The sequence below is a fragment of the Phalangium opilio genome, unplaced genomic scaffold (genome assembly GCF_054372755.1).
Source record: "Phalangium opilio isolate 3A_F unplaced genomic scaffold, DU_Popi_V2 ptg000209l_1, whole genome shotgun sequence".
Classification (NCBI taxonomy): Eukaryota; Metazoa; Arthropoda; class Arachnida; order Opiliones; family Phalangiidae; genus Phalangium; species Phalangium opilio.
In genome coordinates, this window is record NW_028324217.1 from 2,168,279 (window position 1) to 2,193,147 (window position 24,869).

Below are 24,869 nucleotides of genomic sequence, written 5' to 3' on the forward strand. Positions count from 1 at the left end.
ACTTCTTTTCACAGCTGGGGGAAGTGACGTAACGTATTTTTAAGTAGCCAATGAAAATATCTGGCAGTAGCAGATCTTGTCTTGTCAAACGGGTCCACTGTTGTCTCCAATCAATGTTTTAGTATAATTTTAATTTAGTTACTTAAATTTAAATGAAATTAAAATGTCAGGGCGTGATTCAGGCGTCGAATCGGGTGGTAGCGATACCAGTGAAAGTATTTCTATGTCTGTAGGTTCCCCAGCTTTACCTGATGTTGATCCCGAATCTTCTCATGTACGCTAAGCCTTGGCCATTGAAAACCCATACATTTTTCGATGTTAAAACGAATAAATGGACTAATAAACATAATTTTAATTATAATTTCAGGACGACAGCGAGGATTTAGCCTACCACGATCGTATCAGCAACGATTTAGAAACAAATATCGGCTTATTATCATTCCATAGTCGTAACCCTAATGATGAAAACATTGCCATACAATTACCGGCAGCTACATTAAATATTCACACTAATGCGTGTTTAGCAACTAATCACGCATTATCAGGCGTCGCTACGTCATCTGCGAGTTCTTCCTGCGATAATATGTTTCAAATAGAGTATCATCAACACGAACACATGGGAAAAATTAGACCTGGGGTTGTAGCCCAACGGAAAATGAACAGTCGGAGACGGAGATCAAATGTTTATCCCTCAGCAAAGGATATTATAGCTGAAAGAAAACTTCGACATGCTGCTAATACTAATAATGTTGCTGCAGTTAGGCAATTATTAGATGACGGGTTTGATCCATGTGCTGCTGATGAAAGACAGAGAACTCCGTTACATTTTGCATCTTGTAAAGGATACACGGAAGTTGCTAAACTTTTGATACAATATGGTGCAGATTTGAATCAGAGGGATATTGTTGGGAATACTCCATTACATTTAGGTAATTATTCAGTTTAATTAATTAATTTTGTTTAATTTGAGTAGTTATTACGTAATTTAACTCTGTTTAACTAAGCCTTGGTTCATATTTTTCTATTTTGTTGTAATTATTTAGTATTTTAGTTTAATTGAGTTTAATTAACTATTATGTAATTTAATTGTGTTTAACTATTAAGTCTTGGTTCATATTTTCTCTATTTTGTCGTAATTATTTAGTTTAATTAACTATTATGTAATTTAACTGTGTTTAACTAAGCCTTGGTTCATAGGTTTAACTAAGCCTTGGTTCATAGGTTTAACTAAGCCTTGGTTCATAGGTTTAACTAAGCCTTGGTTCATAGGTTTAACTAAGCCTTGGTTCGTATCTTTAACTAAGCCTTGGTTCGTATCTTTAACTAAGCCTTGGTTCGTGTCTTTAACTAAGCCTTGGTTCATAGGTTTAACTAAGCCTTGGTTCATAGGTTTAACTAAGCCTTGGTTCATAGGTTTAACTAAGCCTTGGTTCATAGGTTTAACTAAGCCTTGGTTCATAGGTTTAACTAAGCCTTGGTTCATAGGTTTAACTAAGCCTTGGTTCGTATCTTTAACTAAGCCTTGGTTCGTATCTTTAACTAAGCCTTGGTTCGTGTCTTTAACTGAGCCTTGGTTCGTGTCTTTAACTGAGCCTTGGTTCGTGTCTTTAACTGAGCCTTGGTTCGTGTCTTTAACTAAGCCTTGGTTCATGTCTTTAATAACTAAGCCTTGGTTCATGTCTTTAATAACTAAGCCTTGGTTCATGTCTTTAATAACTAAGCCTTGGTTCATGTCTTTAATAACTAAGCCTTGGTTCATGTCTTTAATAACTAAGCCTTGGTTCATGTCTTTAATAACTAAGCCTTGGTTCATATCTTTAATAACTAAGCCTTGGTTCATATCTTTAATAACTAAGCCTTGGTTCATATCTTTAATAACTAAGCCTTGGTTCATATCTTTAATAACTAAGCCTTGGTTCATATCTTTAATAACTAAGCCTTGGTTCATATTTTCTCTATTTTGTCGTAATTATTTAGTTTAATTAACTATTATGTAGTAATTTAACTGTGTTTAACTAAGCCTTGGTTCATTTTTTTTCTATTTTGTTTTAGCTGCTTGTACGGGAGATGTTGCTATGGTTACTTTATTGCTTAAAGCCGGAACCGATATAAATGCTTTAGATAATTCTGGTCGAACACCGATTCATTTAGCTCAGTCTAAATTAAAATTGCTTCAAAATAATAGAGCTTATTCGTCTAATCAGCTCAAATTGGAGGTCTTGCAGATACTGGAAATGATGCATATATTTTTGCAACGTTCTGGGAAATCAGCTGAAATTGATTTGTTAAATTTGTTCTCAACTCGGCTGCAACAACATCAAACTAGAGAAGAAGTAAGTGCTATTTTGTTTGTTTATTTTTTTGTCAATTGCAAGATGCAATTGATTGTTTATTTTGGCAGAAATTAGAATAACTGTAAAATACACTTGTTAAAAATAGACCTAAAAATTAATCTAGTGCAGAAATAGACCTAAAAATGATCTCTACTATAGAATAGACCAAAATAGACCTAAAAATGATCTCTACTATAGAATAGACCAAAATAGACCTAAAAATGATCTCTACTATTGAATAGACCAAAATTGACCTAAAACTTTTTATCTAGTATAAAAATAGGCCAAAATAGACCTAAACTTTTTATCTAGTACAAAAATAGACCAAAATAGACCTAAACCTTTTATCTAGTACAAAAATAGACCAAAATAGACCTAAAACTTTTTATCTAGTACAAAAATAGACCAAAATTGACCTAAAACGTTTTTATCTAATATAAAATAGGCCAAAATAGACCTAAAACTTTTTATCTAGTACAAAAATTGGCCAAAATAGATAATAAAAATTAAATCTACTGAAAAATAGACTAAAATAGACCTAAATTACTCAAAATATTTAAAAAAACCTATACTAAGAAAAATACAATAAATATTGTATTTTTTTCTTAAAGGTGGATTCCGATGTTAAAGACCTCTTATCAAATCTGACTCATTTGAGTCTACAATAAACATTAAAAAAAATATATAGTCTAAAATACTCCCTTTATAATCCTGTGATTTGTAAGTAAAATATTAAATACGTTTTATCCATCCCACCAACCAAAAAAACCCAACCCATCCCTGAAGCCAAGATAAGTGCGAACAAAACCCAAATCCTATGTATTAAATATAAAACAAAAAAATAAAATAAAGTTGTATTTTACAGTTATTAAAATTTCTACAAAAATACCGAATTCTTTATTATAATATAAGCCAATTAAAATTAGTTACATAAACGTTAGATTTAAGTTACCGCCAGATATCGCTGCTGGGGTTTTTAGTTCCAATAATAAAATGTAGATGGCGCCACAAACATAATCTTAAAAATAAAAGACCGGGAAAATTTTATTTTAAATTGCCGCTGTTGAGAGGTTTAGTTCTAATAATAGAATGTAGATGGCGCCACAAACATAAGCTTTGAAATAAAAAAAAGAGCGGGAAAATTTTGAAACATCGATCTGGCCAGACCAAAAGCAAAATGTCACTTTACTGTAGTTATTATGAATTTCCCTGAAGGGTTTGCACGGGTTATTTTAACCAACTTGGGTCCACGGAGCACGTATTAGATTAACTAGATTGCAAATAATCAAGAATAATGTATACCCTAGATTATTACTTGTTTTTTTCCTTCCTTGTTGGTGATTTCAGATAGTAAGGTAACAAAGTTGAAATAAATTCTCGTTTTTTTTACAATCTGTTTTTATCAGAAAGTCATAAATGAAGTATATTACCTAATGCGTCCATACAGGGTGATAGCGTTACTATCAGACAGACAAATGTTTTCACTTATACAGTATACTTCTAATTACGAACTCCTATTGACAATAATTACTAATTAGTGTAAATCGTCGCAAAAAAAAATCGAGCGTTACTATCAGAAAGACAATTTATTTTCACTTATATGCTTCTAATTACGAACTTCTATTCACAATAATTTCTAATTAGTGTAAATCGCTGCAAAAATCAAGCGTTACTATCAGACAGACAATTTTTTCACTTATATACTTCTTCTAATTACGAACTTCTATTGACAATAATTACTAATTAGTGTAAATCCCTACAAAAAATTCAGCGTTACTATCAGACAGACAAATATTTTCGCTTATATACTTCTAATTACGAACTTCTGTTGTCTATAAATCGAGTAAATATCTTGAGAAATGAGGGTAGTCCCCTATTGATATAAATTAACTTTTTGTGTTATTTTGTTTTGGCAATTGCTCCTCCGTTTTGGGAATTTGAGATCAGAATTTATTTTTTTTTGTGTGTTCCTTGTTTCGTAATGTTGTTATTTTTTTGGGCCATGTAATGGAAAATCAATGTCTGTTTTTGCCAGTTGCTCATTACTCTTTCTATTATTGGATTAAGTTAACGGTTTATTTTGACTGATACACTATATCGCTACTACTAATTTGATAGACTAAAAAAGGGTTAAGGCCAGGGTTGACGCACGGATTTCGTAATTTTAAAGAAGGGTACTTTTTACTTGGACTAGTGAAGTTCATACACGAGAAGGCTGGTCCCTTAGGCCTAAGACAAGTCTGCAAGTCCAAAACTAGTTTATTAATTTGTTGGACCACTTTTTTTAATTAGAACCCCGTCACAGGGTTCATATAAACCAGGAAAACTCAGGGAAATAATTAGTTGACGAAAAACTAGGGGGAAATTTAGAATTTTTAGTAAAATTCAGGGAAATATATAGGGAAAAGTCCTGGAAAACTTCCGGGAAATATATGGGGAAAAATCCTGGAAGACTCAGGGAAATAATTAGTTGACAAAAAACTCGGGGAAATTTAGAATTTTTAGTAAAATTCAGGGAAATATATGGGGGAAAATCCTTCAAAACTTCAGGGAAATATATGGAGCAAAAATCCTGGAAATTTTAAGGGAAATATGTGGGAAAAATCCTGGGAAACTTCAGGGAAATATATGGAGCAAAAATCGTGGAAAACTTCGGGGAAATTTATGGGGAAAAATCCTGGAAAACTTAAGGGAAATATATGGGGAAAAGTCCTGGAAAACTAAGGGAAATATATGGGAAAAAACCTGGGAAATATATGGGGAAAAATCCTGGAAAACTCATCGAAATCGGTTTTCCATAAGTTGTATGAATCCTGCCCGAGCCTCACTGGTCCCAAGGTCTACTTTAAAAATTGCAACTTAAATGCATAGGGTAAGGAGAACTGGTCCTTGGGACTAGTTTACTTATTAAAAACACCAGTGGTCACACGTCTGGTGGACCAGTTTAAAAAAAAATCCCTAATCCGAAGCCTACCATGGAATTTACCCATAGTACTCTGCGGTTTTAGGTGAGGCATAAATTATGCTCTAGGCGCCACCTGGTTATAGCAACAAGAACTAATATTTATTTATTTACAAGTGACTAGCCTAGAAGTTAGTAAAATATTTTTTGGTGTTTTCCTTTTGTATAATTGCCTTGAATATTCCAGACTGAATAGGAACATCGTTAGGCTTAGAGGGGGAAGTTTTTGTTCTATAAAGTATAGTCCGTAGGGTTATAAAAGACATTAGTGGTTTAAATTCGCTTATAAGCTCCCCCTTTTCTTTATGCTTTTTTGGAATGGAATTATGGGAAATATGACGCGAGTAAATAATTCGTTTAAGCCGTAAAGAAAAAATATTCTCAGCAGCCCCAGCCCGACACTGGAATTATTCGACGCCTCATTTAACACTAAGCTTGCACCCCCCCCCCTTCCTAACCCCCCTCCTCTTACAAAACGGATGCTAATTAACTCCGAAGTTATGAAACTGTGGAGAGTTTGTTGTTGTTGTGCTACCAATCATTGAAATGGCAGTTAGTAATTTGTCTTATAATTATGACGGGGATAGTAAGTTCTCAAGCCCGGAATACCCATAAAACCCTCGTGATGATTCCTAGTAGCTGTATGCATTCCTGCCTACATGTTTTCAGACTAGGAGGATTCATACCTTTTACACAAGGAGGACTGGTTTCAGGTGTTACACAATTAGGCCATACTCCCTGGTGACGTCAAAAGCCAAGCCTCCTTGTGTAAATTGTGTGAATCCTCCTAGTCTGAAAACTATTTATAGTAACAGGGATAGATTTAATTTTAGAAGAAGAGTAATTAATATCTAGGCGCGCATCAAAATCCCGGACGGACCCCCTTCCACGGGACGGGGGGGGGGTATGAAAGAAGGGGCGGGAGGGTCATAGCGACAGAGGTAAAAAGTAATTACGTCATTATTTTTCTCCGTCCCCGTCAGCAACGTCATCGAAACGTAGTTTAAAACTGAGCAGCCAATAAGATAATTTAAACTTTTCGTTACATTACGTGTTGGAGGGAGGGGCTTTATACTATACTGGGTGGTCTATGAGTCGGAATAACTGAAGTAAATACTAACCGTTCCGTTCTCCATTCCTACTTCTAAAATTAAATCTATCCCTGATAGTAACTTCTAGTTTAATATACTTCTGTTACATCACTAATCTATATTTTTGTCCGTTGGCGCTCTTGGAATTTTTGCCGCAATAATTAGTCTATTATGCAAGAATTGTTTAATAGCCTTTAATATTTAATGGTTTGTGTTTTGGGAAGGCCAAAAAAAAAAGATCACGTGAGGTTAAGTTAAGAAATTATCCCCCATAGAAACCAACCTTTACCGATTATCTTTGTTATTCAACCTCGCGTCCATTTTCCTAACCTCTCTACTTGACTCATCTTAAATTGGCTTGCGAGCCTTTTCCAAAATTAAATTAGGCCTAATTCTTAAGCTTAGTTTAATCGGTAGGTTTTTCTTAGAAGATCTACAGGGTGTTACAATACAAAAATGGGGTGTTGGTAGTTATAGAACCGAAGTATTTGAGTGGGATGGGAAATCAACTGAATATCGCTCATGGATAATGTTTGACTCGAAATCATCCACAGAACATTTTAGACTCAAAATAGGTTGTAGAGCATTTTAGACTCAAAATAGATTATAGAACATTTTAGACTCAAAATAGATTATAGAACATTTTAGACTCAAAATAGCTTATAGAACATTTTAGACTCAAAATAGCTTATAGAACATTTTAGACTCAAAATAGCTTATAGAACATTTTAGACTCAAAATAGCTTATAGAACATTTTAGACTAAAAAAAAAATCCCACTGTACTTGGGTCCTATAATTACCCTTGCCCTTTTTTGGAACTATCTGTTTGAAGTAAAGAATGTCTAGAAGACAACCAAGAAAGTTTATGAATTATCTTTTCTTTAGTTTTGTCTTTTTGCAAATACTTTTCTTGCAGACAGAAAAACTTTATTTTAATATTTTTTGTTCGTTAAGTGCGAGTTAGTCTGATGATTCAATTAAATTATTTATATAGAGAAATAATTGCAAATTTAGTTTCGAGGTTTTGTTTAGGTTTTCCTTAGAGTTTCTTCTTGATTCCGTTTTTCTTAACTTAAATATTAAATAGACTCTTTTCTAAAGGTCTATTTAAATGTCGTCTGCTTCATATAATCAAAGTTGATAAGATATGTTCCATAAGTTTGTCACTGGTTACAAACATAGACATCCACTTAGACTCACTATTGAATTGGCGGCTCAAATAAAAAATAGCCCAAAAATTGCCCGGGCTCAAATAAAAAACAGCCCAATAATTGCCCGGGCTCAAATAAAAAATAGCCTAAAAATTGCCCGGGCTCAAATAAAAATAGCCCAAAAATTGCCCGGGCTCAAATAAAAAATAGCCTAAAAATAGCTCAAAAATTGCCCGGGTTCAAATAATAAATAACCCAAAATTTCCCGGGCTCAAATAAAAAATAGCCCAAAAAAATTGGCCGGGCTCAAATAAAAAATAGCCCAAAATTGCAAGTCTCTAGCATTACGAACTTGTTTCGGTAGTATCATACTTATGGAACATATCACTTATAAACTTATGGTCTTATCAATGTTTCCAACGTCTTTAAGAAAACCCAAGGTGTTCAACTCAGACTCTATTTCACCACCCAACTTTTAAAACCGTGAAGTCTATTTGCACCAACCAATACGTATTAAACTTCAACCCTTTCGCTAGTATTTCATTTTAAAATAAGCAGAAGGCATAGACGGTTAAACCATTTCTGGATTTAAACGAAGGTGTATAGGGTATATCACCATAAATAATAATATTTCGTCTTTGATCTCAAATTTCCCGTTTGTTGAAAAACGGTGTGAAAAAAATATATATAAATATATATTTACCCTACACCGGGACGGGATAGCGAAAGATCTGAATTTATTTGGTTGGTGCAACTCCTTTCCTATCCTGGCTCCTGCACGAGCTCTACTCCTTCCTGCACCAGAACATCCAGAGCAGAGAAGGGATACGAAGAAAAAAAAATTCTGAAAATGTCATAATTTACGAGATGTGCGTTGGCTTTAAGCCTGCACTGGGGGGTATACCCTGGTGTAAATTTTAGTACCCCCCCCCCCTCCCCTCCAATACCCCCTGTTGTATATATTGCCGATTTTTTGAAGGTATCCAATATGGTTATGTTGAATTAGTTTGAAGTTGCCAGGGATAGATTTAATTTTAGAAGTAGGAATGGAGTATAACGGTTAGTGTTTACTTCAGTTATTCCGACTCATAGCCCACCCAGTATAGAGCCCCTCCCTCCAACACGTAATGTAACGAAAAGTTTAAATTATCTTATTGGCTGCTCAGTTTTAAACTACGTTTTGATGACGTTGCTGACGGGGACGGCGAAAAATAATGACGTAATTTCTTTTTACCTCTGTCGCTGTGACCCTCCCGCCTCTTCTTTCATAACCCTCCCCCCCCTCTCCGTCCCGTGGAAGGGGGTCCGTCCGGGACTTTGACGCGCGCCCAGATATTACTCTGTTCTCCATTCCTACTTCTAAAATTAAATCTATCCCTGTTTAAGCAAAGGCTTATAGATTTTTCTGAGCAGGTTATGCTAATTTTGTTCCAAACATTATTGCTTAATTTTTTTTCGAGTAAAATCAACCCTGATGACTATAGTTGAAAGCTGGTTGAAACTTTGAATGACCACATCTTTCAAATGCTTTACTTTTGGTATATCACCACTTGCTCGGCAGGATCGGGGGGGGGGGAGGGGGGTTCCCGATAGCTCGGAAAGGGTCAGAATTATGATCCTTTTTTAGAGGTCTATTCCGGAAATAGGTATATTTGGATTATTTATAGCTTATATTAAGTCTCTTAAACTGCGATACAGGAGTTCCATCGTTTATGTCCATTTTTGGCAACGGGTTTTCTATATACAGGGTGTTCTTCCAGTCATAAACACTTCTCCAATGTTAATTCATGATAACTTGTGTGTTAGGGGGTGCAATGGTGCATCCCTTGTGGGGGCTCATTCAAAATCCAAGGGCTGGTCATAGAAGAAGTTACATAACACATTTCATCGATTCACTCAAAATTCAGTTGATTTCCCATAGAACAAACCATCCACGCATCCCACTCATGTACAATACTTCGGTCCTATAATTACCCTGAGTCCTTTTTGGTATTGTAACACCCTGTATGTATAGAGGAAAGCCTTCCGGGTAGGTTTCTAGCCTTAAGGCTACTATATCCAAGTTCCGCTAAGGTTCTCTCTCTAGGCTAAGGCTAAGGTATATTTGTGGAGTGAAAAATGCCATTTTTTATTAGAAATGTTTTTCTTAGTTTTTGGGATGTGGTTGGTTGGTGGTAGCTCCAGGAAACGTTCTTCTAAGGAATTCCATGTAAGGGTTAGATTTGTTATGATGTTTTGTCTTAGTAGATTAAGTTAAGTATTTCTTTTTTCTTTTGGTTTCTTGGAAATTGAGTTGTATCTAGAACCCAAGTTGATTAATTGAATACCAAGTATTTAGTATCTTTGCGTAGAGGACGAGTTGAACTATGATAACCCTAGAGCGTTTGTGCATACAGGGTGTTTCTGATAAGTCTGCACCCATAAATTAAGGGAAATTTTCAGTGTTCTGTGGGGAAACGAACGAACGATTTTGAGTCGAAAATATATTAACAAGAAGTGATATCTATTGTTTATTAGGGAGCAGGTATAAATTCGCCTCCACATTTATAATCTAGCTCTTTATCTCCAGTCCAAACGTAGACGTAGCCTGTCCGGACTGTTAATCCACGCCTCCGCCTCTAAATTACAACCAGCAGCAGCATCTCATTGGTTCTTGAAAATTTGTGCTCGTCAGCGCGGCGACGCGAATGAGGTAAAACATTACTTGTATTTTCCGACTGAGGAGAAGCTGCGTAATAGCCCGGGGCCTCCTTTTACGTCCCCCCCCCTTGTATTTTGAAAGGGGGACTGGCTGGGACTATGGCACGCGCGAATTAATACTTAGGCATCTTATACCTTCTCCCTAATAAACTAGATATCACTTCTTATGGTGACTTCTATTCCAATCTTAACTTGAAAACAAAATTGATTTTCCAAAGACCATCCCCCTTATCAGAAACACCCTTAAAGTTAACACCTTTCAAAGTTGGTAATGGTTAATCTTTTACAACCCATGATGAAAGCATTATTATCTCTACCTCCAATTAACCATATCCCAAAATAATTAGCATTATCGTGTAGAGAAGAAGTTTGACAATAATACCCTGAACGCATTATGCGTTATACTATTTATTAAACTCAAGTTATCCCGTATCGCAAATTGTGTTTTGAAAACTTTTGACGATATCCAAAATAGTATCATCTCCTCGAGTCTGTCTCTAACTCAACTTCGTCCTAAGAGCTAAGACTGGCGTAGCTCCAACGTTTGGTCCGTTCGGAGGCGCAAAATTTGTGTTAAGAGTTGAGTAGACGCAGGCGCAGTTGAAGCTTTTAATCGTCGTTCCTCTATATCCGATTCTTTGTATAGCGGAGAGGCCCAACCAACTCTTCCTAGAGTCCCTCTCTCTCATAGTCTCACTTGTCCGCTGAACACGCGGAAGTTTGGAGCAACTCCGAAAAGTCCGGGAAAAATTCTAACGTTTCCCGCGCTATTTTTCCTGCCTCGTGCTGCTTTTTTGGCGCGAGACTTTTTCCCCCGCTTTTTCTTACGATACAGTAGGTTTACTGTGTGATAAACGCGCGAGATTCTGTGCGCGAGCTTTGCTGGCTGGTTTATATCCTACTTTTGGCTCAGGTACAGAAAATTATCTTTTTTTTTTAATCCTAAAAATCTTTTTTTAAATTTTTAAAACCTAAGTCGGGATTTTGAAGTTAACGCTCGTACCTTGTTTCTATATTTGTTTTAAACCTAATTTTTTATTTTATTATGAAAGGAGGGAGGTTTTTGAGGTCATTTTAATTTTGGAACATTCTATTCTATAGGGTTAATTGTGCCTCTTTTATTTGATTTAATTTCTGGATGTGTAGGATTAGGGTTTGTAGGGATGATGTTTGTTAGATTATTTTTAAAGTGTTTGTTCAGGTATTTCTTTGTCCTTTTGTATGTCTTTGAAAATTTTGCCAATTTGTCCTTGGGTATCGTTGTCAAGATTCCCCAGTTTCTCCCTTGGGTATCGTTGTCAAAATTCCCGAATTTTTCCATGGGTATCGTTGTCAAAATTCCCCAGTTTTTCCATGGGTATCGTTGTCAAAATTCCCCAGTTTTTCCATGGGTATCGTTGTCAAAATATCCCAGTTTTTCCATGGGTATCGTTGTCAAAATATCCCAGTTTTCCTTGGGTATCGTTATTAAAAATCCCCCAGCTTTCCCTTGGATATCATTGTCAAAATTCCCCAGTTTCTCCCTTGGGTATATCATTGTCAAAATCCCCCAGCTTTTCCTTTGGGTATCGTTGTCAAAATCCCCCAGCTTTTCCTTTGGGTATCGCTGTCAAAATTCCCCAGTTTTCCCCTTGATTATCTCTACGAAAATAGGCCCAATTTGACCTTGGGTATCTCTACGAAATTTCACCAATTTGACCTTGTAAAAATGCCCGCACCCAACTCTTCCTTAAATTTCTAGATATAAAAGTTTATCATTTCTTTTTACTTGGGTATCATTTTAAAATTGTTCAACAAACAAAATTTTCCAATTTTCTCATGACATGAAAAGCCTGGCCCAGTCCCATATTCTTTGTTGATACTGTAGCCATAGGATACATTTATTTAATGTATATCTGAATCTTCGAATGAAATACCCATTTTCAAAACATTCGGCCAGAGAAAAACATCGCCTTGAAACATTTCTCTAAAAAATATATATAAGATATAATCAAGAAGTGATATCTAGTTTACAAGGAAGAAGGTATAAATTCGCCTCCACATTTATAATCTAGCTTTATCTCCAGTCCAAAAGACGTAGCCTGTCGGAACTGTTAATCCCCGCCGCCTCTAAATTACAACCAGCTGCAGCATCTCATTGGTTCTTGAAAACTCGTGAACGTCAGCGCGACGCGAATGATATAACGAAAATTACTTGTATTTTCCGACTGAGGAGAGTGTAGCGAAATAGCCCGGGGCCTCCTTTTACGTCCCCCCTTGTATTTTGAAAGGGGGACTGGGACTATGGCTCGCGCGAATACTTAGGTATCTTCTCCCTAGTAAACTAGAGATCCCTTCTTGATATAATCCCATAGAAATACATTCTTAACGAACTTAAAACTCTTCTCTTTGCACCGCACCATCCAAGAAATCTTTTTTGGGGTTCCTAAGACGAATAAAAGAAGTCACATAAAAACCTCTGGTAGGAAGAACTTAAAGAAGATAAAGAAGGAGAAAGGGGGGGGGGTTAGAGGGGGCTAGCCCCGAAATAGTTTGCGTGACCAAAGCGAGTTTTGAGAAAAAATACCCCTTTTGCGAGAGACCTTGGTAGGAAAAATCTCCAAAATAAGAAAACTACTAGCACAGTCTGTAAAAGTGTTAAAAAGCTCGTTCTATTGCTGCTAGAAACTTTGGCCCGTTTAACCCGTTAAACAACGCAAGACGCCTAGCCTCACGTAACCTAACGTAGGAACTGAAGTAGGTTAGACTTTAGACGTTATGAAATGACTTTTAATAATCATGATGTGTGTACTAGTGGAACGTGGGAAATACTTGGGAAAGTCCGTGAGTTATTGTGGGGGAAAAGGTTGGGAGTTTCGTGAGTTGTTGCAGGGAAAATTTGGGGATTTCGTGAGTTATTGTGTGGGGAAAACGTTGGGGATTTCGTGAGTTATTGTGTGGGGAAAACGTTGGGAAGTTCGTGAGTTATTGTGGAGAAAAGTTAGGAATTTCGTGAGTTGTTGCGGGGAAAGGTGGGGAATTTCGTGAGTAGTTTTGGGGAAAGGTTGGGAATTTCGTGGGTTGTTGTGGGGAAAACTTGGGAAGTTCTTGAGTTATTGTGGGGAAAATTTGGGTTTTTTATGGGATAAGTTCATGAAATTTAATTTTAGTTCTACTAAATCTCCTGGGCGTTTCAAAAAGTTATTGAAAACCTGGAAAAATCATTAAATTTCCATCTCCTATAATTTTAGAAAAAAAAATGTCCGAGAATTTGTAAACATTACAAAAATCCCTGAAAATTAATTTACAATAATATAAAGATATCACTCCATCAAGAAAACCCTGATATACTTTGGCAACTTAGCACTACTTATCATTAATATACTTCTGTTTTAGGCCTAAAACCTAGCCTACAAACCTTAAAAAAGCAACAACAAAAATGTATTTTTTCGCCAAGAATTTTTTTTTATATTAACGTTTTTCTCTTTTTGGTATGGTCAGGTTTTTTGATGGTGCGGATGAACCAAGAAACATCCATCCATGCAGACTCTGATAAAGAAAAAACACAACCTGAAGTAAATGTTTGATGAACCTCAAGGAACTATCTCATAATTTTCTACACGCGAAGGCCCTAGCTGGTCTGGCCTGGTCTGGTGCGGCCTCAACCAACCAACGAAGATTCAACCTTAAGGAATTTTCACCCATCTAACCTAAACTACAGACAGACAGTGCTGAGGATTGTGCCAAGCAAACTGTGGATAAGATTCTGAGTTGAGATTAGCTAGCCAAAGTTTCTTGCTGCTTACGACGACTTCTTGAGGTAGGAAAACATTTTTTAAAACAAATTACATACACGTTTTTATAAAGTTGAAAAGTTTTGACTGTTTTGCAACTCTGGTGGGTGTTTTTTGGGGTTGCTAAGATTTTTGTGGTTTATGTAATGTAAGTACTTCTAGGCTATAGCATAAGTTTATAAGATATGTTCCTTCCATATAAGTTTGTTAATCTCTGGTAACTTAGAAACTGGAGCTTGTAATTTTGAAGTGATTGAAGTAGGGAGGTCATAGATTCAGGGTAAAGCTTACGTAACATACACGCTTTTATAAAGTTGAAAAGTTTTGACTGTTTTGCAAACTGAGGTGGGTGTTTTTTGGGGTTGCTAAGATTTTTGTGGTTTATGTAATGTAAGTACTTCTAGGCTATAGCATAAATTTATAAGATATGTTCCGTTCCATAAGTTTGTTAATCTCTGGTAACTTAGAAACTGGAGCTTGTAATTTTGAAGTGATTGAAGTAGGGAGGTCATAGATTCAGGGTAAAGCTTACGTAACATACACGCTTTTATAAAGTTGAAAAGTTTTGACTGTTTTGCAAACTGAGGTGGGTGTTTTTTGGGGTTGCTAAGATTTTTGTGATTTATGTAATGTAAGTACTTCTAAGCTATAGCATAAGTTTATAAGGTATGTTCCATCCATATAAGTTTGTTAATCTCTGGTAACTTAGAAACTGGAGCTTGTAATTTTGAAGTGATTGAAGTAGGGAGGTCATAGATTCAGGGTAAAACGATCGACATACGCCTGGTGAGTGGGGCGCTGCTGTCAAATTTGGGTAACTTAGTAAGTTCAGACTAAATAGGACCTAGATGGAACTTGGTCCTGCAAACTCTTTTTGAACTTAAAAGCGTATATAGCTTTTGAGAGATTAAGTACTCTCTAGAAAGGTCCTATAATTCCATTGCCATTTCTTAACACCCTGTATACTTTGAACGTAAGCGTTATTCTAGAATTCCATCACAAAAAAAAAACTAAAAAAACCCAGGAAACAAAGAAGGCTAAAATGACTTTGAAACTTTACTTAAAAAATCCATTTTTATTCTCAATTTCTTTATAAGCAAAAACGGCGGCGGCATATTCCGTTCTCTATATATAATATTCTTATTATAATACATCGAATATAATGACTATTCGCATTAAGCGCGGTTTTCATTGTACTAGGGCAAAATATCGCCTCTCTAAATCCCTTTTCACGCGAGTGACGCGACCGAAAATCCATTTCATCGGTACATTTTTTTCTTCCTTCGTCCACATTGATAGGCCCTTATTGGCGTCTGCTCAATCGTCTGCTTTAGATATATCCAACGTATAAATAAGTTTATCGTCTGGTTTAGACCTTGGAAGGGCATCATTCATGACGTTATACAATCCAGGTCTATCAGGGTTCATACAAACCTGAAAACCTGGAAAAATCAGAGAAATAAATAGTTGACAAAAACCTCAGGGAAATTTAGAATTTTTAGTAAAATTCAGGGAAATCGGGGAAATTTGCGTCAATCAGGGGAAGAGTAATTTAGCAAAATGTTCGTAAACATACCCTCCATAGGATTAACATTACACTATATTTGGAGACTCATAACTCTGGTTATATTAGAGATACGGGGATGTCCTTTGATTATGTAATAGTCCTATTTGCCCCCCCCCTCCGTCGTTAACATTTGCTCCATAGGATACTCCATATACGGGAAAAACCTTTAAAATTTAGGGAAGTATATGGGGAAAAAACCTGGAAATCTCAGGTAAATTTGTTTTCCAAAAGTTGTATAAACACTGTCTATGATTGGCTGCGAAAGGCTTTCAGTTGCCGAAAGTTAGAGCTAGCCGAGCGCAAAGATAAGATTCGTTTCGAAAATTTTCCTCTTGGATATCCATCCCGTGAAAACCAGCCTTTATTGTGTTCTTCGCGAGACGCCGGAACCTCTTATTAGCATAGAAACTCCATTTGTAGCATTTCAGATTATTCTCTTTTTTTTCTTTCTTTAGACCCCATTTGCTCTGCGCCTAAAGTTGTTTTTCTCTGCCCGGGCGTCTAAAATAGCAATGGCTTTCTTAGATTCTATACCGAAAATGTAGCTACGTCATTAATTATGTAAAGAAAATTTTCTTCCTCCATGTTATTTCCTTGCGTTTAAAAAATAAGAAGTTAGCCCATGTTCGAAGATTGTACCTTAAAGTGATTTGTATATAAACATAAGTTTATAAGATATGTTACGTTCCATAAGTTTGTTAATCTCTGGTAACTTAGAAACTGGAGCTTGTAATTTTGTAGTGATTGAAGTAGGGAGGTCATGGATTCAGGGGTAAAGCGACATACGCCTGGTGAGGAGGCGCTGCTGTCAAATTTGGGTAACTTAGTAAGTTCAGACTAAATAGGACCTAGATGGAACTTGGTCCTAGCTGCAAAATTAATTAACCACCTGCACCGAGTGTAGCAGGTAGGACTTCAATTGACTCGCTTAATTCCGTCGTTCTCCTTCTCGAACTAGTTATCTCGAGCACTGTAAGTCCATCTCTCAGTAGCATTGCGAACTAGTATAGGAAGTGTCATACTTATTTTATTCACATCTTATAAACTTATCTGACATCAAGGAAATGTTGTTCACCTACCTCGGTTGAGGAACTTTTGTCTACGTTGTTTTGTGTTTACTGTAAAAAAAGTTTTGAATCTTATATGGGAGGGTTTAAAAGGAGTTGACGCTTTGTTGAACGCCATATTGTCATTAAATAAGTGTTGTTTTATAGTATACCTTTAATATCTTGAACTATATAGGCCTTGGCTTTTTGAAAAAAGAAGTAATGTTCGTGAGAGTGTTTGGTTATGAATTATTAATTCATTTTTGTTTTTTTAAAGATTAGGTTTTTGGGTATAAATTTGATGATATTTTTAATATTTTATTAGTTTCCAATATGGGTATTTTTATTTATTTTTTTATTTATTTATTTTATTTAATTTATTTGTTTTATTTATTTATTCATTATTTTATTTATTTAGTTTTCTTATAATTTTTATTTATTTATTTATTTTTCTTATAATTTTTATTTATTTATTTATTTTTCTTATAATTTTTATTTATTTATAGTACTGTTTGAGCGACTTAGTTGGTTTGCGGAAATACCTTTTTTTTTAGTCGCGTAAGCCATTATCAGAGCGTTACTATCAGAAAGACGGGCAGACAGTTTTAAGCCCAGACTATCCTAAATAATTTCTCAAAATTGAAACTGACTTAAGGGGTCATCCAATCATAAACACTTCTCCAATGTTAATTCATTTGTAACTTGTGGGTTAGGGGGTGCAATGGTGCATCCCTTGTGGGGGCTTAATCAAAATGTAAGGGCTGGTCATAGAAGTTACATTTAACATTTCATCGATTCACTCAAAATTCAGTTGATTTCCCATAGAACCAGCATCCACGCATCCCCCTCATGCACCCATACTTCGGTCCCATAATTACCCCCAACCCAATGCAACACCCTGTATTTTACTACTGGGGAAGTGAGGCGGATGATTACATAATATTAAATTAAATAACAATAAAAGTAGTACTGATTAAAAAGGAGTATATGAATATCGGGGGTAATAACATGCCAGTCACGTCTTATATTAGAGAAAAAATAAAAAAGGAAAACTTAAATTAAAAATCATCCGCCCCCGCGTAGCTTTTAACAAAAATTTAATTTAGAATTATTAATCCCCAGTCTAGCCCTAAAAGTGTCTGCGTTTTTTGAAGGGTTACCTATACAGGGTGTTGTGTTAAAAAAAAAAAAGGTTGGGGGTAATTATAGGACCGAAGTGTTTATTGTACATGAGTGGGATGCGTAGATGGTTCTTTGGGAAATCAACTGAATTTTGAGTGAATCGATGAAATGGTCTATAATTACCCTCCCTTTTGGGAAAACACCCTGTACACACTGCTTATTATTCATATGACATAACTTAGTTTAGAAAAAAAAGGAAAAAAATAAATTGGAATGGCTTCCTGTCCTATGACGCGTCAGACAAAATTTCCCAGGATACCTTGCTTGCTTGTTCCTATATTAATTTCATTATAAGAATATGTAAGGCCAAGAAGTGATATCTATAGTTTATTAGGGAGAAGTTATAAATTCGCCTCCACATTTATAATCTAGCTCTTTATCTCCAGTCCAAACGTAGACGTAGCCTGTCCGAACTGTTAATCCCCGTCGCCGCCTCTAAATTACAACCAGCTGCAGCATCTCATTGGTTCTTGAAAACTCGTGCACGTCAGCGCGACGCGAATGAGGTAAAAAATTACCTGTATTTTCCGACTGAGGAGAGGCTGCGAAATAGCCAGGGGCCTCCTTTTACGTCCCCCCTTGTATTTTGAAAGGGGGACTGGGACTATGGCTCGCGCGAATACTTAGGCATCTTATACATTCTCCCTAATAAACTAGATATCGCTTCTTGGTAAGGCTTAGTGTGGACTAAACAAACAGACAAATATTTGTTTATTGATAGACTTTTGAAAACGTCACACATAAGTTCTTAAAAGTTGAATTTTTTTAAACTAAATCATTTGGGATTTTTAAACTTTAAAATTATTTTTGTCTATTTTATTTTTTTTTACCCTATTGTTGCGTTTTTAATGTTCTCACTTGTTATTCGGGGTATATGGGTTAATGAAATGGATGGTATTTTAAAAGGGGTTGTTTATAATGTGCGGTAGTTTAATCTGTATTAATTGATGCAATACGAACGAGTAGCGCGAGCTGATATATTTGAAAATTACTTTTTTTTATACTTTCCCTCCTCGTGAGCCTCAACAATTGAAAGAACTGACTCGAGTTGTGAGGGTTTTGAACCGATGTGAGGGAGCCCAGAGGTGCCCCCTTGCAGGTTTAAGGGGGGAATAAGTTTTGGAGGCAAAATGTAGTAACTTCACAGTTGTTAGTTTCAAATTGGTTTTTATATTATATGTTTTTATTTTAATGTGTTATTAAATGTTATTGCAAATATGTTGAGTTTTTAAGGTTAAATAGTTGCGAATTTCAATTATAATTTTATAGTGGGGTCAGAGGTCAATGTAGTTTTTGGGGTTTTTTCCGCTATACATGAGGAAATATCGGTTTTAATATTTTTTGTTAAAAATCATGATTTTTCAAAATATTAGAGTAAAATAGCTGTGAAAATTCAGGGAGTTTGAAAATATTGGGCTGAAAGATCAGTAAAATTTCAGGAATTTCAAAGTATTGGTTGAAAATCTTTGTAAAAATTCATTGATTCTTTTGAAAAGCTCTGTATAAATTAAGGACATTTCAAAAATCAAAATATGGCTTTGAAAGCTCATTTAGTTACCTACAAAACTTGTAAAAAAATAATAATTTCCAAGTGACTTGAAGGCAACAATACTAGTAATTAATTTACGAAAAAATAAGAATATGAAAGTTACTGCCTTATGTCTCTGAAAATAGGGTGGGTTGTTTCACCCTTCGTATAGAGAGAGACCTTAGCTTCTCAACTAAATTAAAGAGGGGCCTTGAAATAGGGACCTAGACCCCTAGTCAGGCTCGCTGTGCTGCTTTTGGGAAAATTCCCTCTTCCCTTTTAGTATTTGGCAAATTCCAAAACGGAACGGTGCATGCATGGGATTTCCCCTACACACTCCTAAAATGTAAATTTTTTAGACAGGGGACTTTATACTCCATCATATTTATCAGTTGACATCTCTATCAATAACCTGGGCGATCTTGACCTGGCCTTGAATGTACTGTCAATTGACCTTGGTTTAGGATATAGGCCCCCCCTAAAAAAAGACAATTACTATCGAATCCTAAGCCGAAAAGTCAATCTTTTTTTCACTGTAGTCTCCCGCCTTTTATCAGTATCATAGATATTTGAAATACGTTTATATTTATTTAGTTATTGTGTTGATTTTTAATCCCTATTTGGAATTGATACTTCGTCAACTTTGGAGGGTTGTAACTTTGGTTCTATTTGAGATACAGGGAAGTCCTTCGGGTATGTTATAGTCCCATTCCTTCTCTTTCCAATGATACCCAATACCTTGGGGTCACAACAATTAGGGCTCGAGTAATTCAGCAAAATGTTCAGTAACATCCTCTCCATAGGATTAACATGGACTTATTCACATAACACCTTTTAACTCTTGTTCTATTTGAGATACAGGGAAGTCCTTTGAGTATGTTATAGTCCTATTCCTTCTCTTTCAAATGATAGTAAAAACTTGGGGTTGCAACAATTAGGGCCCGAGTAATTAAGCAAAATGTTCAAAGACATCTTCTCCATAGGATTAACATGGACTTATTCACATAATACCTTTTAACTCTGGTTCTATTTGAGATACAGGGAAGTCCTTTGAGTATGTTATAGCCCTATTTCTAAACTTTCCAATGATACCTAATACTTGGGTTTTCAACAATCAGGGCCCGAGTAATTAAGCAAAATAAAAATAAAAACATTTCAATTATATTTACACTATCTATGATAGACCTATATCCCTTCAATCTTAAAAGTCACTACTATTAAAGCCTGTCAGACAATTCTTTCAGCTTGTGTAATACTGTAAAATAACATTGTAATATCCATACCTTATTTCAAATACAAAATGCAATGGAAGTAGTATTAAGGCTTTATCACGGTTTTAGGTCTCTTATCGCTTCTACGTTTTTTTTAGGCTTAACGGGAGATTTAGGTTTAAATTACATTGAATTGAGAGGGTGGGATGGTTTTTAATGTTTTTGAAATGATAAGATCCTACTGGGGGATTCTGGAAAGTGTCTAGAGTAGGTTTCGGATTTAATCTCAAAATAGACTAGTGTCACCCTATGTTATTTCCCCGTTGAGGTTAATACAGTCAAAGGTACAGGGTTGCTATTACTCTATGTCCTGGAAAAAGCCAAAAATAAAAATTTATTTTTTTTGTGAATTTATTTTTTAACCAAATTCAAAATTAGTTGTATTTAATTACTGTTAGTGGTTGTTTTAATTCATAGATATTATAAATATACTTTACTAGCTGTTACCCGTGGTGTCGCTCGCGTGTAATAAGAACTTCCATCAAAATGATATAAAGAATGATGACTAATATTTTTGTAGCACCATAGGAGCGAATGCACTCGGCGTTGCCCGTCAGCCCGTCGGGATGCATTTTTTATTACTTTTCACGCGGACATTATACCATAAAGAAGGTTTTTTAAATTTATGACCGCCATTTAAAAAGATGGCAACAAATCGAACCCGAAAAGACCATTCAGCCCGTCTATAGGTTAAAGGAAACCAGTGTACTAAATATTTGCGATATCGGTTGAAACGCGCGGACTTTGTTGCATAGAGGAGATATTTTACACTTTTTTGGCCGCCATTTTTTAAGATGGCGGCGGATTGAAAAAATATTTCTTAGTACGCGCCTACTACTTATGAGTAACGTTCCTGCAAATTTTCAGCCTTCTAGGGCAAGCGGTTTGGGCTGGGCGTTGATTATCAGTCAGTCTGTCAGTCAGGACTTTGATTTATATAGATATATATAGATAACAACGGAATGGAAATGCAACACCCTGTACAATAAATTTATTATTAATTTAATTAATCAATCAATAGAACCCAACCAAAAACCACAAATAATTCATTTGTTTCGAAATATGTTATAAGCCACTAAAATCGTATATTGAATAAAGATTTTGACTATATTCATTTTTCATTTTGGGGGTTTTAAGCATTTTTAAAGACGCTCGGTTCATTTGAAAGGGAGTCAAGCGTGAGATGAAATTTAAATAACAGGGGGTAGAAAGGGGTGACAGACTTGCTTTTGCTTTATTGCCAATTTGCCCATTAACTTTCGCTCTCTTTCCCATGGCTTTTATCCCATAAAAGAAAACCTATTGGAAATTATCGATAAAATGTATCGAACCAAGTATAAGGCAGCCCCCCCCTTATAACCCTAGCCCATGGAGAAATGTGTATGTATATATATATGTGGAATTGGGAATGCTAGGGGCTTCTGGAAAGGCGTATGTATTATATATTGTCTTTGGAATTTGCCGAGCAAGTGGTGGTGTTAGTTATGATTTATGTAGGGGTTTTATTTTTTATTATTATATTATTTTTTTTAAAGGTTTTGTTTTTTAAATTTTTCTACGCAGTTTGTTTAGACTTTTTTAACTGATTGAACCCTTTTTGACTTAGATGAACCTATTTTCAAATTCCTCCATTGTTTTCCTGGCTTAAATGAACCTATTTTCAAATTCCTCCAATGATTTCCCGATTTAAATGAACCCATTTTCAAATTCCTCCAATGATTTCCCGATTTAAATGAACCCATTTTCAAATTCCTCCAATGATTTCCTGACTTAAATGAACCAATTTTCAAATCCCCTTCAACGATTTCCTGACTTAAATGAACCCATTTTCAAATCGCCTTCAATGATTTCCTGACTTAAACGAACCCATTTTCAAATTACTTCAATGATTTCCCTGATTTAAATGAACCCATTTTCAAAATCCTTCAATGTTTCCCTGACTTAAATGAACCCATTTTCAAATTCCTCCAATGATTTCCCTGATTTAAATGAACCCATTTTCAAAATCCTTCAATGTTTCCCTGACTTAAATGAACCCATTTTCAAAATACCCTCCAATGTTTTCCTAACTTAAATGAACCCATTTTCAAATTCTTTCAATGTTTTCCTAATTTAAATGAACCCATTTTCAAATTCCTTCAATGTTTTCCTAATTTAAATGAACCCATTTTCAAATTCCTCCAACATTAACTGACCTAAATAGACCGGTTTCCAAATAATTCCGACATTTCACTGACGAAAACGAACCCATTTTCAAATTCCTCTACCCTTTCCTTATCCCAAACGAACCCAATTTCAAATCCCCTTCAACATCTCCGTTAACCGCATTTTCAAATAAACCCAACATATCCCTAACCCAAATAAACCCAATTTCAAATTCCTCAACCCTTTCCAAAATATACAAATCACAATCAACGTCAATCAACTCATTAAAAACAAAAGATAGAAAACACTTCGTACAAATTAGACTTAATCACTTAGCGGTGAACTTCGAAGAAGAGAAGGCAGGGCAGCTATATCTTTGAGAAGAGCGAATGACAAAGGCTTAGGATGGGGGTAAGGGGTTACTTGCTTCTCTTGGATGGAGGTCCTGGGCTAGAGCAGGCTCTCGATTTTGCTCAATTTTCTCACCCAATCTCACGATTGCATGCCCCTTGACAATTAAACGCCTCGTCGCACCCTTTACACTTAGCTTGGCGTTAACATTAGGCCTTGGCCAAGGGGAGTTAGGGTGGCAGCATGCTTGCGTAATGCAATGGCACAACTGGTATCCGCTAAAGTGGCCGAGGGTTATTTCCCAAGCCTTAAGCCTTGGCTTTCTATAAACTCTTTCGAGTGCATTTATCAACTTTGGATGGTGACCGCTGTATGTCGTGAAATACAAATGATTTCAGTCTGTTTTTGACGGCTTATGGACCTTGGCTTGGCTTCTCTTGGCTTTGGTTTGGGTTATGTCTACCCCCTTCCCCCTTAGGCTTTGTCCTTGTTGCAATGAAAATTAGTTTCCCGCCACTTTTGTTTGTCGCATTAATATGTTTTGTAAGATTACGGACAGGGGAAGTTTGGATTTTCCAGTGGAGGGAATAACTAACTTAGATGATGCGATGTTTGTTGTTTATAAAAGGGGTTAATTAAGATGTATGTGCGTATGTAAAGTAAACAAGTTTGTGTGGCCCGTGTGGTTCTATTTTCGTCCCCGTAATGTAGTGATTTCCAGTTTGTAGTTTACTAGTTTTCTCCTATAAATAATAGTTTGATAGTAGTTTTCTCCTATAAATAGTAGTTTTCCTATTGTGAATAGTAGTTTTACTCCCGCAAATAGTAGTTTTACTCCTGCAAATAGTAGTTTTCCTCCTGTAAATAGTAGTTTTCCTCCTGCAAATAGTAGTTTTCCTCCTGCAAATAGTAGTTTTCCTCCTGTAAATAGTAGTTTTCCTCCTGTAAATAGTAGTTTTCCTCCTGTAAATAGTAGTTTTCCTCCTGTAAATAGTAGTTTTCCTCCTGTAAATAGTAGTTTTCCTCCTGTAAATAGTAGTTTTCCTCCTGTAAATAGTAGTTTTCCTCCTGTAAATAGTAGTTTTCCTCCTGTAAATGGTAGTTTTCCTCTTATAAATAGTGGTTTTCTCCTATAAATAGTAATTTCAATATATCTTCAAAAATCGTACAGTTGAACCTAGTATAATATTGTATTTTGTCAATCATAGTTTCCAAACAGTCCCTTATAGTAGTAGTCCCTTATATAGTTTCCATATATAGTAGGAAACAACCATATTATAGTAGAATAATACTATAATCACCATAGGTAGCTCCTAAAATAAATCAAAATTATATAGCATATCGGCTACATTTATAAAAAATGTATTTTAACATAATCACCATCAAAATTTGATCATATGAAACCACTAATCTATAAACCAAAAGATTTAATACTATTGCACACTGGTCCTGGGTATTGCTTGATTAAACCATATGGAATATCGATTAAAAATTGTGAAACAGTTAGCTTTAATTTACGACTGTACATTAAATAAAAATAAAAAACCCATCAATTTAAAGTCGTACCTAACCATTAAAAAGCAATCACTAATAAAATAATTAATTCCACCCTTAAATTTAGCAATCAAGAACGTATAATAAAATTAACATAAAAATTCAATAGGCGCAAACGTAGAACCTATAGCTTAGCCAAACGAATTTTCATTCTGTGTGTAGAAATTTCCATATACGATGTTTCTAAAAATTGAAAAATGTTTCTGAATTTTGG

The 24,869-nt window shown here is 35.5% G+C and overlaps 2 protein-coding genes across 3 annotated transcripts in view; both read left to right on the forward strand.

The window, feature by feature from the left end:
* The first annotated feature begins 57 nt into the window (after nt 1-57).
* LOC149618315 (ankyrin repeat domain-containing protein 54-like) lies at nt 58-3,219 on the forward strand. The gene is made up of 4 exons (XM_089855555.1): nt 58-274; nt 368-929; nt 2,053-2,333; nt 2,945-3,219. Exons 1-4 carry the CDS (start codon nt 164-166, stop codon nt 2,999-3,001), a joined length of 1,011 nt encoding a protein of 336 aa, XP_089711681.1. The 5' UTR covers nt 58-163; the 3' UTR covers nt 3,002-3,219.
* A 6,503-nt stretch (nt 3,220-9,722) lies between these two features.
* Nucleotides 9,723-24,869, forward strand: part of LOC149618316 (uncharacterized) — a 109,106-nt gene continuing 93,959 nt past the window's right edge. The window contains exons 1-2 of one of the 2 annotated variants that reach the window (XM_089855549.1): nt 9,723-10,230; nt 13,719-14,037. The gene's annotated coding sequence lies outside the window, so the exon portion shown is untranslated. Of the gene's footprint in view, nt 10,231-11,083; nt 11,152-13,718; nt 14,038-24,869 lie in introns of those variants that run through there. The other variant, XM_089855548.1, reaches the window with a different exon arrangement.